Raw genomic sequence first — 14,358 nt, 5'->3', positions numbered from 1 at the left:
CAAACTAAAGGAAACAAATTCCCTTAAAGTATATATTACATATATATTTTTAAGTTAGTTTATTTAAGAGATTTTCGTGGCACAGCTGGAAAGGTTGAACATTTCTATCACAATGCTAAAAATCAAATTAATTTTGGACCATAAACAATTAAAACAGAAAATATATATAGTAAAAACATTTGAACACTAAGATAATTATTTTTTACAGCATTTTACTTGTTTGCTTTTATAATGTGATGACGATTTTGGATCCTGGTGCAAATACAGGTTGAGTTTAGAGGATTGTTCAGACATGGAATCATAAATAAAGAAATTCATTGGGACTTTGGTGTCGTGAACGTTGATGTGCAGACTGAGAAGCTGCAGACGTGTTGCTCTGCTGAGGCGTCGGCGGCTGGACTGAGGCCGACCAGCTCGCCGAGGGATCAGATGGTGAAGCTGGCAGAGCCGAGTCATTTTAACCACAGAGACTCAGTGTGTAATGACAGGCAGCAACAACAGTCTGTTATTATCTCCCCCAAAAACAGGAGACTAAACTAATAACAGCTATCAGAGAGAGGGGGGGAGAGGGAGGCAGTGGGAGGAAAGACGAGAAGCTGGAGATTCACAGCATCATGAAGTCTGTGTCTTCAGATCATACATGAGGTCGTCATCGTCTCAGGTCTCTTAAAACAACGTTTGAGCTTCAGTTTGTCCTGAAGCTCCAATGAAGTACAGTCTGAGGGAGGAGAGCAAAATGAACACAAATATTTGGAACAAATGATTTAAAATGTGATCCCTGTAACTGAAAGTAGGCTCCATAGCTACAGTAGTTTAAATGATTTGAACTAGCTGGTGTTTCTTAAGTTGTGGACAATTTAAATTTGGAGCTGAGGGAAAGGTCAGAGTTCAAACACAGAATGCAATTGTATTCTTGCATATGAATATTGAGAAGCCATGTATTGTGCTATAGATACTGCAGATCAATAGCTTGATCCAGGATCAGTCCTCGTCTGATTATCAGTCCATTGCAGAGATTCAGACTCTTGATGTCCGTCCTCTGTAATTTGACTCAGTGCGACCTCCCACTTGGCAAAACATCTCATCTCTAGTTGGGCATCTGCTTGTTTTAGACCCAATCTGAAGTAGTTTCTGCAGCAGAGTAGAAAACTTGAAAAATGCTAAGCTGTACAGTTATGTTTGAGGTACATGTTCCTTCAAGTTTAACTTGGTGTTGTGTCAGTAAATACAAGAATGTGTCACTGACTGCTTAAAGTTTAGTTACTTCCAGACAATTCACTTCTATAAGGAGAATGTTTAGTATAGAAGTTTGTTTTCATAATGTTGGCCTTGTACCAAAGATCATCAGTGTTCAGAATCTAACAGTTTAGATCATATTCAAGACAATTCTTCCCAAGATTGTTTAGCACCACTCAAATAACAGTCATAGGCAGCAAGTGTAGTTCAAATATTTTATTGAATTTCTCAAAGATGCCCGAGTCTCCTGAAGAGTCGCCTGTGAACAGAAACACCATTAGCAAGAAAACAAGTCATTTACATTCACTTGCAAAGAGGTAAACACTGAAGTGAACTTACATGTAGTCAAACTCAATGAAGTCACTAACGTGCCACTCGCTGCTGCCATCCAGGATGGTTTGGTGCCACCATATAAGTTGGTCTGAAATTTCTAGGCCCAACATTCACTTCAGGGTAAGTGGGCAACTCCTCATATGGGTCAAAAGCGACATCATGGGAAAGAGCAAAGTCCCACATGTCATCTGTGCTTGGAGTTCCAGACTTCTTCTGGGGCTTGGGCTGGTAGCTCGACGGCTGCTGGGGCTTGGGCTGGTAGCTCGACGGCTGCTGGGGCTTGGGCTGGTAGCTCGACGGCTGCTGCGGCTTGGGCTGGTAGCTCGACGGCTGCTGGGGCTTGGGCTGGTAGCTCGACGGCTGCTGGGGCTTGGGCTGGTAGCTCGACGGCTGCTGGGGCTTGGGCTGGTAGCTCGACGGCTGCTGGGGCTTGGGCTGGTAGCTCGATGGCTGCTGGGGCCTGGGCTGGTAGGTCGACGGCTGCTGGGGCTTGAGCTGGTAGCTCGATGGCTGCTGGGGCCTGGGCAGGTAGCTCGACGGCTGCTGGGGCTTGGGCTGGTAGCTCGACGGCTGCTGGGGCCTGGGCAGGTAGCTCGACGGCTGCTGGGGCTTGAGCTGGTAGCTCGATGGCTGCTGGGGCCTGGGCAGGTAGCTCGACGGCTGCTGGGGCTTGGGCTGGTAGCTCGATGGCTGCTGGGGCCTGGGCAGGTAGCTCGACGGCTGCTGGGGCTTGTAGCTTGACGGCTGCTGGGGCTTGTAGCTCGACGGCTGCTGGGGCTTGGGCAGATAGCTCGACGGCTGCTGGGGATTGTAGCTCGACGGCTGCTGGGGCTTCGGCTTGTAGCTCGACGGCTGCTGGGGCTTCGGCTGGTAGCTCGACGGCTGCTGGGGCTTGGGCTGGTAGCTCGACGGCTGCTGGGGCTTGGGCTGGTAGCTCGACGGCTGCTGGGGCTTGGGCTGGTAGCTCGACGGCTGCTGGGGCTGGGGCTGGTAGCTCGACGGCTGCTGGGGCTGGTAGCTCGACGGCTGCTGGGGCTTGGGCTGGTAGCTCGACGGCTGCTGGGGCTGGTAGCTCGACGGCTGCTGGGGCTGGTAGCTCGACGGCTGCTGGGGCTGGTAGCTCGACGGCTGCTGGGGCTGGTAGCTCGACGGCTGCTGGGGCTTGGGCTGGTAGCTCGACGGCTGCTGGGGCCTGGGCTGGTAGCTCGACGGCTGCTGGGGTCTGGGCTGGTAGCTCGACGGCTGCTGGGGTCTGGGCTGGTAGCTCGACGGCTGCTGGGGCTTGGGCTGGTAGCTCGACGGCTGCTGGGGCTTGGGCTGGTCGCTCGACGGCGCATATTCCATCATTATTCCAGAACTTGAAACTGTGCCTAACTGAAATGCGTTTCCATTATTGGGAAATAAATTCCACATGCCCTTTTTGGTCTGAAGGTTAGCTTGGTGACTGGGCTGCATCGGGTTCTCTTTGGGTTTTGAAGGAATTATTGGGTCAGGCCTGTAACTAGAAACACTTCTTTCCTGATTGTTACCATCTACTTGCCTTCCATAATAACCAGTATAACTGCCAGCACCAGCAGGCTCCAGTTCATCAGATGAGCCACCTTCAGGGTAACTGGGTCCAGAGCCACCTTGAGATCCATCAGCCTGTGCAGAGCTCTCGTAACTGGAAGAGGCTAAACCTGGATTTTGGTCTCCGAGCAAAGCACTGGGTGACTTAAAGTACGGTGTAACTCCACTGGAGCCTCCACTTCTGTAGCTCAGAGCTGGAGAGATACAACATGTCAGTATATAAGAAATAACCAGAACTGGACCTGAGGTTTGTGTAGAATAATTCACTTACCCTCAGCATGTGGCCCAAAGGCTAAGAGTGAGAGCAAGAGCACCCTGGGAAGCAGATCATTTCACATGTGAACTAAAGAAAACCAACTTGGTACAGACAATGAACTTTCAAGACTTATCAAAACAAACTGATCGTACCTCACACAAAGTCCAGAAGCCATTTCTGAAAGCTGAAGCCAAACAACCAACACAACTTGTGCTGCTTGACATCAAACAACAGAAAAAGAAACTTCCGATTCAGCTTTCTGACGCCTGCAGCCAGCGCAGTGCTTTTATCTGCAGGAGCCTGAGCTGCATGAACACTGATGAGATGATTGGACTCAGGTTTGAAGCCTCAGCAGAAAGATCTCTGAAGTGGCTTCATCCGCCTGTTTCAAGGGTCGTGATGAGGCTCGATTCCTCCACCTCTGGGATTTCTGCTGCAACTGAAACATTTCAGATGTTGCGTTGGAGTTTGTCTGTGGAGGACGATGAATGAATCTCCTGACGCACAAAGCTCGGACAGAGCATGTCGTCATATGTCATACGGACTATTTCTTCAATAAGAACAGTGGAACTAACAAAGTAGTTCCAACATCCAGCTTCTCTGGAGAATCTTGAAAACTGGTCAGATTGTGAATATGAGCCTGAAAATAATGCAAAGTATTGTGTTGAAGTTTTCCTTAAAAACAACGAACACAGGGAACTTCAAAAGAAAACTCCAGGGGTTGTTCACATCTTAGCATTTTGAATTTGTGTATTTTTACTTTCCCTTCCCTATTTAATTTACTTTACTATTTAGTGGATCTTGATGAAAAATAACAAGGTTAAATAAAATGTGTATCTAGTGAATTTAAGTGTTTTCACAAGGAGACCGTTGCGTCTCAGCAGAGGTTTGAACTCTTTGAGTGACTTTATATTTTGAAATGCAATAAAAACTTCCTTAAGGATATATTCAGTATTTACACAGAGTCTGGTGCTTCAACAAGAAGATGAGAACCTCACTCTGGAGCTCAAACCTCCACCAACACCCAACTGCTCCATCCAGTCTGCACCAAGTCTCATCACAATCTGGGTTTATCGCCAAGTAGGTTCATACATAGAGATTTGCTGTGGTGCGTTTGTGCATAAATAATACAAATAGAGAGCAGTGTAAAGTATATAGAGATGAAAGAAATTAGCAATATGAATGATAGATATTTACAATGTGACACATGTAGATAATGTGTGTCACACTCATGAGGTGCAGTGTCGGAGCAGCTTCCTCCTCATGAACTTTATCTCAGCGGATGATGTGTTCAGTTAAAAGCATTAAATTTGAAGAACAACATATGTGACAAAGAATAAATATATTTTATTAACCACTTCACGTTAATCACATCACAAAGGAAAATCACGTCATGCATCACAAGTCACCAGCTGCACATCAGGACTCAAGGTTATGACATCGATCGATATTTATTATCTTCATCACTTCTCTTAAAGTATTTAATACAGAAAAATATATAAAACTGTTGGAATATACTTTGCTCATGGGCATAAAATAAGGAGATACACTGGGAGGAAGGGGAAGAAAGGAGGAAGAGTGAAAGAGGAGAGGAAGTAACAGACGGATGGAGGAAAGAAAAGAGGAGGAGGAAGAGTAGGGAAGAGGAGAGGAAGTAACAGACAGATGAGGAAAGAAAGAAAAGGCTGTGAACGTTAGCTGAGCTTCAGGCCGAGGCAGAGAGCCAGCTCGTTCTTCTGGATCTTTCCGTCTCCGTTGATGTCCCAGTGGCCGAGCACAGCTTTCCTGAACTGGTCCAGGTCTGTGCCACTGATGCTGGGCTGGAGAGGGAAGAGGGGGTGAGCGGTCGGAGGTCAACGCAAAACAAGTTACACATAATACCTTTGACATTTTATTTTCATTAAATACTTTGAAGTAAATGTTCTAAATATTTATTCAAACATCTTGTAGTTTTACCTTCGCCAGCTCCATCATGTCTTAGACAAATCCATTGACCTCAGGACCCTCCAACGCACCCGTCTTACTCTGCACACACAATGTGATCCCTGTAACTGAAAGTAGGCTCCATAGCTACAGTAGTTTAAATGATTTGAACTAGCTGGTGTTTCTTAAGTTGTGGACAATTTAAATTTGGAGCTGAGGGAAAGGTCAGAGTTCAAACACAGAATGCAATTGTATTCTTGCATATGAATATTGAGAAGCCATGTATTGTGCTATAGATACTGCAGATCAATAGCTTGATCCAGGATCAGTCCTCGTCTGATTATCAGTCCATTGCAGAGATTCAGACTCTTGATGTCCGTCCTCTGTAATTTGACTCAGTGCGACCTCCCACTTGGCAAAACATCTCATCTCTAGTTGGGCATCTGCTTGTTTTAGACCCAATCTGAAGTAGTTTCTGCAGCAGAGTAGAAAACTTGAAAAATGCTAAGCTGTACAGTTATGTTTGAGGTACATGGTCCTTCAAGTTTAACTTGGTGTTGTGTCAGTAAATACAAGAATGTGTCACTGACTGCTTAAAGTTTAGTTACTTCCAGACAATTCACTTCTATAAGGAGAACGTTTAGTATAGAAGTTTGTTTTCATAATGTTGGCCTTGTACCAAAGATCATCAGTGTTCAGAATCTAACAGTTTAGATCATATTCAAGACAATTCTTCCCAAGATTGTTTAGCACCACTCAAATAACAGTCATAGGCAGCAAGTGTAGTTCAAATATTTTATTGAATTTCTCAAAGATGCCCGAGTCTCCTGAAGAGTCGCCTGTGAACAGAAACACCATTAGCAAGAAAACAAGTCATTTACATTCACTTGCAAAGAGGTAAACACTGAAGTGAACTTACATGTAGTCAAACTCAATGAAGTCACTAACGTGCCACTCGCTGCTGCCATCCAGGATGGTTTGGTGCCACCATATAAGTTGGTCTGAAATTTCTAGGCCCAACATTCACTTCAGGGTAAGTGGGCAACTCCTCATATGGGTCAAAAGCGACATCATGGGAAAGAGCAAAGTCCCACATGTCATCTGTGCTTGGAGTTCCAGACTTCTTCTGGGGCTTGGGCTGGTAGCTCGACGGCTGCTGGGGCTTGGGCTGGTAGCTCGACGGCTGCTGCGGCTTGGGCTGGTAGCTCGACGGCTGCTGGGGCTTGGGCTGGTAGCTCGACGGCTGCTGGGGCTTGGGCTGGTAGCTCGACGGCTGCTGGGGCTTGGGCTGGTAGCTCGACGGCTGCTGGGGCTTGGGCTGGTAGCTCGATGGCTGCTGGGGCCTGGGCTGGTAGGTCGACGGCTGCTGGGGCTTGAGCTGGTAGCTCGATGGCTGCTGGGGCCTGGGCAGGTAGCTCGACGGCTGCTGGGGCTTGGGCTGGTAGCTCGACGGCTGCTGGGGCCTGGGCAGGTAGCTCGACGGCTGCTGGGGCTTGAGCTGGTAGCTCGATGGCTGCTGGGGCCTGGGCAGGTAGCTCGACGGCTGCTGGGGCTTGGGCTGGTAGCTCGATGGCTGCTGGGGCCTGGGCAGGTAGCTCGACGGCTGCTGGGGCTTGTAGCTTGACGGCTGCTGGGGCTTCGGAAGGTAGCTCGACGGCTGCTGGGGCTTGTAGCTCGACGGCTGCTGGGGCTTGGGCAGATAGCTCGACGGCTGCTGGGGATTGTAGCTCGACGGCTGCTGGGGCTTCGGCTTGTAGCTCGACGGCTGCTGGGGCTTCGGCTGGTAGCTCGACGGCTGCTGGGGCTTCGGCTGGTAGCTCGACGGCTGCTGGGGCTTGGGCTGGTAGCTCGACGGCTGCTGGGGCTTGGGCTGGTAGCTCGACGGCTGCTGGGGCTGGGGCTGGTAGCTCGACGGCTGCTGGGGCTGGTAGCTCGACGGCTGCTGGGGCTTGGGCTGGTAGCTCGACGGCTGCTGGGGCTGGTAGCTCGACGGCTGCTGGGGCTGGTAGCTCGACGGCTGCTGGGGCTGGTAGCTCGACGGCTGCTGGGGCTGGTAGCTCGACGGCTGCTGGGGCTTGGGCTGGTAGCTCGACGGCTGCTGGGGCCTGGGCTGGTAGCTCGACGGCTGCTGGGGTCTGGGCTGGTAGCTCGACGGCTGCTGGGGTCTGGGCTGGTAGCTCGACGGCTGCTGGGGCTTGGGCTGGTAGCTCGACGGCTGCTGGGGCTTGGGCTGGTCGCTCGACGGCGCATATTCCATCATTATTCCAGAACTTGAAACTGTGCCTAACTGAAATGCGTTTCCATTATTGGGAAATAAATTCCACATGCCCTTTTTGGTCTGAAGGTTAGCTTGGTGACTGGGCTGCATCGGGTTCTCTTTGGGTTTTGAAGGAATTATTGGGTCAGGCCTGTAACTAGAAACACTTCTTTCCTGATTGTTACCATCTACTTGCCTTCCATAATAACCAGTATAACTGCCAGCACCAGCAGGCTCCAGTTCATCAGATGAGCCACCTTCAGGGTAACTGGGTCCAGAGCCACCTTGAGATCCATCAGCCTGTGCAGAGCTCTCGTAACTGGAAGAGGCTAAACCTGGATTTTGGTCTCCGAGCAAAGCACTGGGTGACTTAAAGTACGGTGTAACTCCACTGGAGCCTCCACTTCTGTAGCTCAGAGCTGGAGAGATACAACATGTCAGTATATAAGAAATAACCAGAACTGGACCTGAGGTTTGTGTAGAATAATTCACTTACCCTCAGCATGTGGCCCAAAGGCTAAGAGTGAGAGCAAGAGCACCCTGGGAAGCAGATCATTTCACATGTGAACTAAAGAAAACCAACTTGGTACAGACAATGAACTTTCAAGACTTATCAAAACAAACTGATCGTACCTCACACAAAGTCCAGAAGCCATTTCTGAAAGCTGAAGCCAAACAACCAACACAACTTGTGCTGCTTGACATCAAACAACAGAAAAAGAAACTTCCGATTCAGCTTTCTGACGCCTGCAGCCAGCGCAGTGCTTTTATCTGCAGGAGCCTGAGCTGCATGAACACTGATGAGATGATTGGACTCAGGTTTGAAGCCTCAGCAGAAAGATCTCTGAAGTGGCTTCATCCGCCTGTTTCAAGGGTCGTGATGAGGCTCGATTCCTCCACCTCTGGGATTTCTGCTGCAACTGAAACATTTCAGATGTTGCGTTGGAGTTTGTCTGTGGAGGACGATGAATGAATCTCCTGACGCACAAAGCTCGGACAGAGCATGTCGTCATATGTCATACGGACTATTTCTTCAATAAGAACAGTGGAACTAACAAAGTAGTTCCAACATCCAGCTTCTCTGGAGAATCTTGAAAACTGGTCAGATTGTGAATATGAGCCTGAAAATAATGCAAAGTATTGTGTTGAAGTTTTCCTTAAAAACAACGAACACAGGGAACTTCAAAAGAAAACTCCAGGGGTTGTTCACATCTTAGCATTTTGAATTTGTGTATTTTTACTTTCCCTTCCCTATTTAATTTACTTTACTATTTAGTGGATCTTGATGAAAAATAACAAGGTTAAATAAAATGTGTATCTAGTGAATTTAAGTGTTTTCACAAGGAGACCGTTGCGTCTCAGCAGAGGTTTGAACTCTTTGAGTGACTTTATATTTTGAAATGCAATAAAAACTTCCTTAAGGATATATTCAGTATTTACACAGAGTCTGGTGCTTCAACAAGAAGATGAGAACCTCACTCTGGAGCTCAAACCTCCACCAACACCCAACTGCTCCATCCAGTCTGCACCAAGTCTCATCACAATCTGGGTTTATCGCCAAGTAGGTTCATACATAGAGATTTGCTGTGGTGCGTTTGTGCATAAATAATACAAATAGAGAGCAGTGTAAAGTATATAGAGATGAAAGAAATTAGCAATATGAATGATAGATATTTACAATGTGACACATGTAGATAATGTGTGTCACACTCATGAGGTGCAGTGTCGGAGCAGCTTCCTCCTCATGAACTTTATCTCAGCGGATGATGTGTTCAGTTAAAAGCATTAAATTTGAAGAACAACATATGTGACAAAGAATAAATATATTTTATTAACCACTTCACGTTAATCACATCACAAAGGAAAATCACGTCATGCATCACAAGTCACCAGCTGCACATCAGGACTCAAGGTTATGACATCGATCGATATTTATTATCTTCATCACTTCTCTTAAAGTATTTAATACAGAAAAATATATAAAACTGTTGGAATATACTTTGCTCATGGGCATAAAATAAGGAGATACACTGGGAGGAAGGGGAAGAAAGGAGGAAGAGTGAAAGAGGAGAGGAAGTAACAGACGGATGGAGGAAAGAAAAGAGGAGGAGGAAGAGTAGGGAAGAGGAGAGGAAGTAACAGACAGATGGAGGAAAGAAAGAAAAGGCTGTGAACGTTAGCTGAGCTTCAGGCCGAGGCAGAGAGCCAGCTCGTTCTTCTGGATCTTTCCGTCTCCGTTGATGTCCCAGTGGCCGAGCACAGCTTTCCTGAACTGGTCCAGGTCTGTGCCACTGATGCTGGGCTGGAGAGGGAAGAGGGGGTGAGCGGTCGGAGGTCAACGCAAAACAAGTTACACATAATACCTTTGACATTTTATTTTCATTAAATACTTTGAAGTAAATGTTCTAAATATTTATTCAAACATCTTGTAGTTTTACCTTCGCCAGCTCCATCATGTCTTAGACAAATCCATTGACCTCAGGACCCTCCAACGCACCCGTCTTACTCTGCACACACAATGTGATCCCTGTAACTGAAAGTAGGCTCCATAGCTACAGTAGTTTAAATGATTTGAACTAGCTGGTGTTTCTTAAGTTGTGGACAATTTAAATTTGGAGCTGAGGGAAAGGTCAGAGTTCAAACACAGAATGCAATTGTATTCTTGCATATGAATATTGAGAAGCCATGTATTGTGCTATAGATACTGCAGATCAATAGCTTGATCCAGGATCAGTCCTCGTCTGAATTTCAGTCCATTGCAGAGATTCAGACTCTTGATGTCCGTCCTCTGTAATTTGACTCAGTGCGACCTCCCACTTGGCAAAACGTCTCATCTCTAGTTGGGCATCTGCTTGTTTTAGACCCAATCTGAAGTAGTTTCTGCAGCAGAGTAGAAAACTTGAAAAATGCTAAGCTGTACAGTTATGTTTGAGGTACATGTTCCTTCAAGTTTAACTTGGTGTTGTGTCAGTAAATACAAGAATGTGTCACTGACTGCTTAAAGTTTAGTTACTTTCAGACAATTCACTTCTATAAGGAGAACGTTTAGTATAGAAGTTTGTTTTCATAATGTTGGCCTTGTACCAAAGATCATCAGTGTTCAGAATCTAACAGTTTAGATCATATTCAAGACAATTCTTCCCAAGATTGTTTAGCACCACTCAAATAACAGTCATAGGCAGCAAGTGTAGTTCAAATATTTTATTGAATTTCTCAAAGATGCCCGAGTCTCCTGAAGAGTCGCCTGTGAACAGAAACACCATTAGCAAGAAAACAAGTCATTTACATTCACTTGCAAAGAGGTAAACACTGAAGTGAACTTACATGTAGTCAAACTCAATGAAGTCACTAACGTGCCACTCGCTGCTGCCATCCAGGATGGTTTGGTGCCACCATATAAGTTGGTCTGAAATTTCTAGGCCCAACATTCACTTCAGGGTAAGTGGGCAACTCCTCATATGGGTCAAAAGCGACATCATGGGAAAGCGCAAAGTCCCACATGAAATCTGTGCTTGGAGTTCCAGGCTTCTTCTGGGGCTTGGGCTGGTAGCTCGACGGCTGCTGGGGCTTGGGCTGGTAGCTCGACGGCTGCTGCGGCTTGGGCTGGTAGCTCGACGGCTGCTGGGGCTTGGGCTGGTAGCTCGACGGCTGCTGGGGCTTGGGCTGGTAGCTCGACGGCTGCTGGGGCTTGGGCTGGTAGCTCGACGGCTGCTGGGGCTTGGGCTGGTAGCTCGACGGCTGCTGGGGCTTGGGCTGGTAGCTCGACGGCTGCTGGGGCTTGGGCTGGTAGCTCGACGGCTGCTGGGGCTTGGGCTGGTAGCTCGACGGCTGCTGGGGCTTGGGCTGGTAGCTCGACGGCTGCTGGGGCTTCTGCTGGTAGCTCGACGGCTGCTGGGGCTTGAGCTGGTAGCTCGACGGCTGCTGGGGCTTGTAGCTCCACAGCTGCTGGGGCTTGAGCTGGTAGCTCGACGGCTGCTGGGGCTTGGGCTGGTAGCTCGACGGCTGCTGGGGCTTGGGCTGGTAGCTCGACAGTTGCTGGGGCTTGGGCTGGTAGCTCGACAGTTGCTGGGGCCTGGGCAGATAGCTCGACGGCTGCTGGGGCTTCGGAAGGTAGCTCGATGGCTGCTGGGGCCTGGGCAGGTAGCTCGACGGCTGCTGGGGCTTGTAGCTTGACGGCTGCTGGGGCTTCGGAAGGTAGCTCGACGGCTGCTGGGGCTTGGGCAGATAGCTCGACGGCTGCTGGGGCTTGTAGCTCGACGGCTGCTGGGGCTTGGGCAGATAGCTCGACGGCTGCTGGGGCTTGGGCAGATAGCTCGACGGCTGCTGGGGCTTGTAGCTCGACGGCTGCTGGGGCTTGGGCAGATAGCTCGACGGCTGCTGGGGCTTGTAGCTCGACGGCTGCTGGGGCTTGGGCAGATAGCTCGACGGCTGCTGGGGCTTGTAGCTCGACGGCTGCTGGGGCCTGGGCAGGTAGCTTGACGGCTGCTGGGGCTTCGGAAGGTAGCTCGACGGCTGCTGGGGCTTGGGCAGATAGCTCGACGGCTGCTGGGGCTTGTAGCTCGACGGCTGCTGGGGCTTCGGAAGGTAGCTCGACGGCTGCTGGGGCTTGTAGCTCGACGGCTGCTGGGGCTTCGGAAGGTAGCTCGACGGCTGCTGGGGCTTGTAGCTCGACGGCTGCTGGGGCTTCGGCTTGTAGCTCGACCGCTGCTGGGGCTTCGGCTGGTCGCTCGACGGCTGCTGGGGCTTGGGCTGGTAGCTCGACGGCTGCTGGGGCTTGGGCTGGTAGCTCGACGGCTGCTGGGGCTTGGGCTGGTCGCTCGACGGCGCATAGTCTGTCATTATTCCAGGACTTGAAACTTCGCCTAACTGAAATGCGTTTCCATTATTGGAAAACAAATTCCACATGCCCTTTTTGGTCTGAAGGATAGCTTGGTGACTTGGCTGCATCAGGTTCTCTTTGGGTTTTGAAGGAATTATTGGGTCAGGCCTGTAACTAGAAACACTTCTTTCCTGACTGTTACCATCTACTTGCCTTCCATAATAATCAGTATAACTGCCAGCACCAGCAGGCTCCAGTTCATCAGATGGGCTCGACGGTTGCTGGGGCTTGGGCAGATAGCTCGACGGCTGCTGGGGCTTCGGCTGGTAGCTCGACGGCTGCTGGGGCTTCGGCTGGTAGCTCGACGGCTGCTGGGGCTTGTAGCTCGACGGCTGCTGGGGGTTGGGCTGGTAGCTCGACGGCTGCTGGGGCTTGGGCTGGTAGCTCGACGGCTGCTGGGGCTTGGGCTGGTAGCTCGACGGCTGCTGGGGCTTGGGCTGGTAGCTCGACGGCTGCTGGGGCTTCGGCTGGTAGCTCGACGGCTGCTGGGGCTTGTAGCTCGACGGCTGCTGGGGGTTGGGCAGATAGCTCGACGGCTGCTGGGGCTTCGGCTGGTAGCTCGACGGCTGCTGGGGCTTCGGCTGGTAACTCGACGGCTGCTGGGGCTTCGGCTGGTAGCTCGACGGCTGCTGGGGCTTGGGCTGGTAGCTCGACGGCTGCTGGGGCTTGGGCTGGTTTCCATTATTGGAAAACAAATTCCACATGCCCTTTTTGGTCTGAAGGATAGCTTGGTGACTGGGCTGCATCAGGTTCTCTTTGGGTTTTGAAGGAATTATTGGGTCAGGCCTGTAACTAGAAACACTTCTTTCCTGACTGTTACCATCTACTTGCCTTCCATAATAACCAGTATCACCGCCAGCACCAGCAGGCTCCAGTTCATCAGATGAGCCACCTTCAGGGTAACTGGGTCCAGAGCCACCTTGAGATCCATCAGCCTGTGCAGAGCTCTCATAACTGGAAGAGGCTAAACCTGGATTTTGGTCTCCCAGCAAAGCACTGGGTGACTTAAAGTACGGTGTAACTCCACTGGAGCCTCCACTTCTGTAGCTCGGAGCTGGAGAGATACAACATGTCAGTATTTAAGAAATAACCAGAACTGGACCTGAGGTTTGTGTAGAATAATTCACTTACCCTCAGCATGTGGCCCAAAGGCTAAGAGTGAGAGCAAGAGCACCCTGGGAAGCAGATCATTTCACATGTGAACTAAAGAAAACCAACTTGGTACAGACAATGAACTTTCAAGACTTAACAAAACAAATTGATCGTACCTCACACAAAGTCCAGAAGCCATTTCTGAAAGCTGAAGCCAAACAACCAACACAACTTGTGCTGCTTGACATCAAACAACAGAAAAAGAAACTTCAGATTCAGCTTTCTGACGCCTGCAGCCAGCGCAGTGCTTTTATCTGCAGGAGCCTGAGCTGCATGAACACTGATGAGATGATTGGACTCAGGTTTGAAGCCTCAGCAGAAAGATCTCTGAAGTGGCTTCATCCGCCTGTTTCAAGGGTCGTGATGAGGCTCGATTCCTCCACCTCTGGGATTTCTGCTGCAACTGAAACATTTCAGATGTTGCGTTGGAGTTTGTCTGTGGAGGACGATGAATGAATCTCCTGACGCACAAAGCTCGGACAGAGCATGTCGTCATATGTCATACGGACTATTTCTTCAATAAGAACAGTGGAACTAACAAAGTAGTTCCAACATCCAGCTTCTCTGGAGAATCTTGAAAACTGGTCAGATTGTGAATATGAGCGTGAAAATAATGCAAAGTATTGTGTAGAAGTTTTCCTTAAAAACAACGAACACAGGGAACTTCAAAAGAAAACTCCAGGGGTTGTTCACATCTTAGCATTTTGAATTTGTATATTTTTACTTTCCCTTCCCTATTTAATTTACTTTACT

General features: G+C 49.1%; 2 protein-coding genes across 2 annotated transcripts; both read right to left on the bottom strand.

Moving 5' to 3' along the window:
- Positions 1-5,956: 5,956 nt before the first annotated feature.
- On the bottom strand, positions 5,957-8,311 carry LOC117771059 (adhesive plaque matrix protein-like). Its single transcript, XM_034601069.1, has 5 exons — positions 8,208-8,311; positions 8,071-8,114; positions 7,350-7,993; positions 6,237-6,434; positions 5,957-6,156 (listed from the first exon to the last, which is right to left on the bottom strand). The coding sequence occupies exons 1-4, from the start codon at positions 8,228-8,230 to the stop codon at positions 6,261-6,263; spliced, it is 885 nt and encodes a 294-aa protein (XP_034456960.1). The 5' UTR covers positions 8,231-8,311; the 3' UTR covers positions 5,957-6,156; positions 6,237-6,260.
- Positions 8,312-10,091: 1,780 nt separating this feature from the next.
- LOC117771064 (adhesive plaque matrix protein-like) lies at positions 10,092-13,759 on the bottom strand. The gene is made up of 5 exons (XM_034601078.1): positions 13,722-13,759; positions 13,585-13,628; positions 13,213-13,507; positions 10,899-11,157; positions 10,092-10,818 (listed from the first exon to the last, which is right to left on the bottom strand). Exons 1-4 carry the CDS (start codon positions 13,742-13,744, stop codon positions 10,923-10,925), a joined length of 597 nt encoding a protein of 198 aa, XP_034456969.1. The 5' UTR covers positions 13,745-13,759; the 3' UTR covers positions 10,092-10,818; positions 10,899-10,922.
- Between the last annotated feature and the right edge of the window lie 599 nt (positions 13,760-14,358).

This window comes from Hippoglossus hippoglossus, chromosome 11, assembly GCF_009819705.1.
Source record: "Hippoglossus hippoglossus isolate fHipHip1 chromosome 11, fHipHip1.pri, whole genome shotgun sequence".
Classification (NCBI taxonomy): Eukaryota; Metazoa; Chordata; class Actinopteri; order Pleuronectiformes; family Pleuronectidae; genus Hippoglossus; species Hippoglossus hippoglossus.
The sequence above is the reverse complement of the archived record's forward strand: the minus strand, read 5'-3'. Positions and strand labels throughout refer to the sequence as shown.

Bases quoted from the DNA above. Each gene is read 5' to 3' on its own strand.
- LOC117771059 (XM_034601069.1), bottom strand. From the start codon at position 8,230: ATGGCTTCTGGACTTTGTGTGAG. The intron at 7,994-8,070 runs GTAAGTGAATTA...GTATCTCTCCAG, and splicing joins CTTTGGGCCACATGCTGAGG to CTCTGAGCTACAGAAGTGGA. The intron at 6,435-7,349 runs TACCAGCCCCAG...CAGAAGAAGTCT, and splicing joins AGCCCCAGCAGCCGTCGAGC to GGAACTCCAAGCACAGATGA.
- LOC117771064 (XM_034601078.1), bottom strand. From the start codon at position 13,744: ATGGCTTCTGGACTTTGTGTGAG. The intron at 13,629-13,721 runs GTACGATCAATT...TCTGCTTCCCAG, and splicing joins GCTTCTGGACTTTGTGTGAG to GGTGCTCTTGCTCTCACTCT. The intron at 11,158-13,212 runs CAAAGAGAACCT...GCAGCAGCCGTC, and splicing joins CCAATAATTCCTTCAAAACC to GAGCTACCAGCCCAAGCCCC.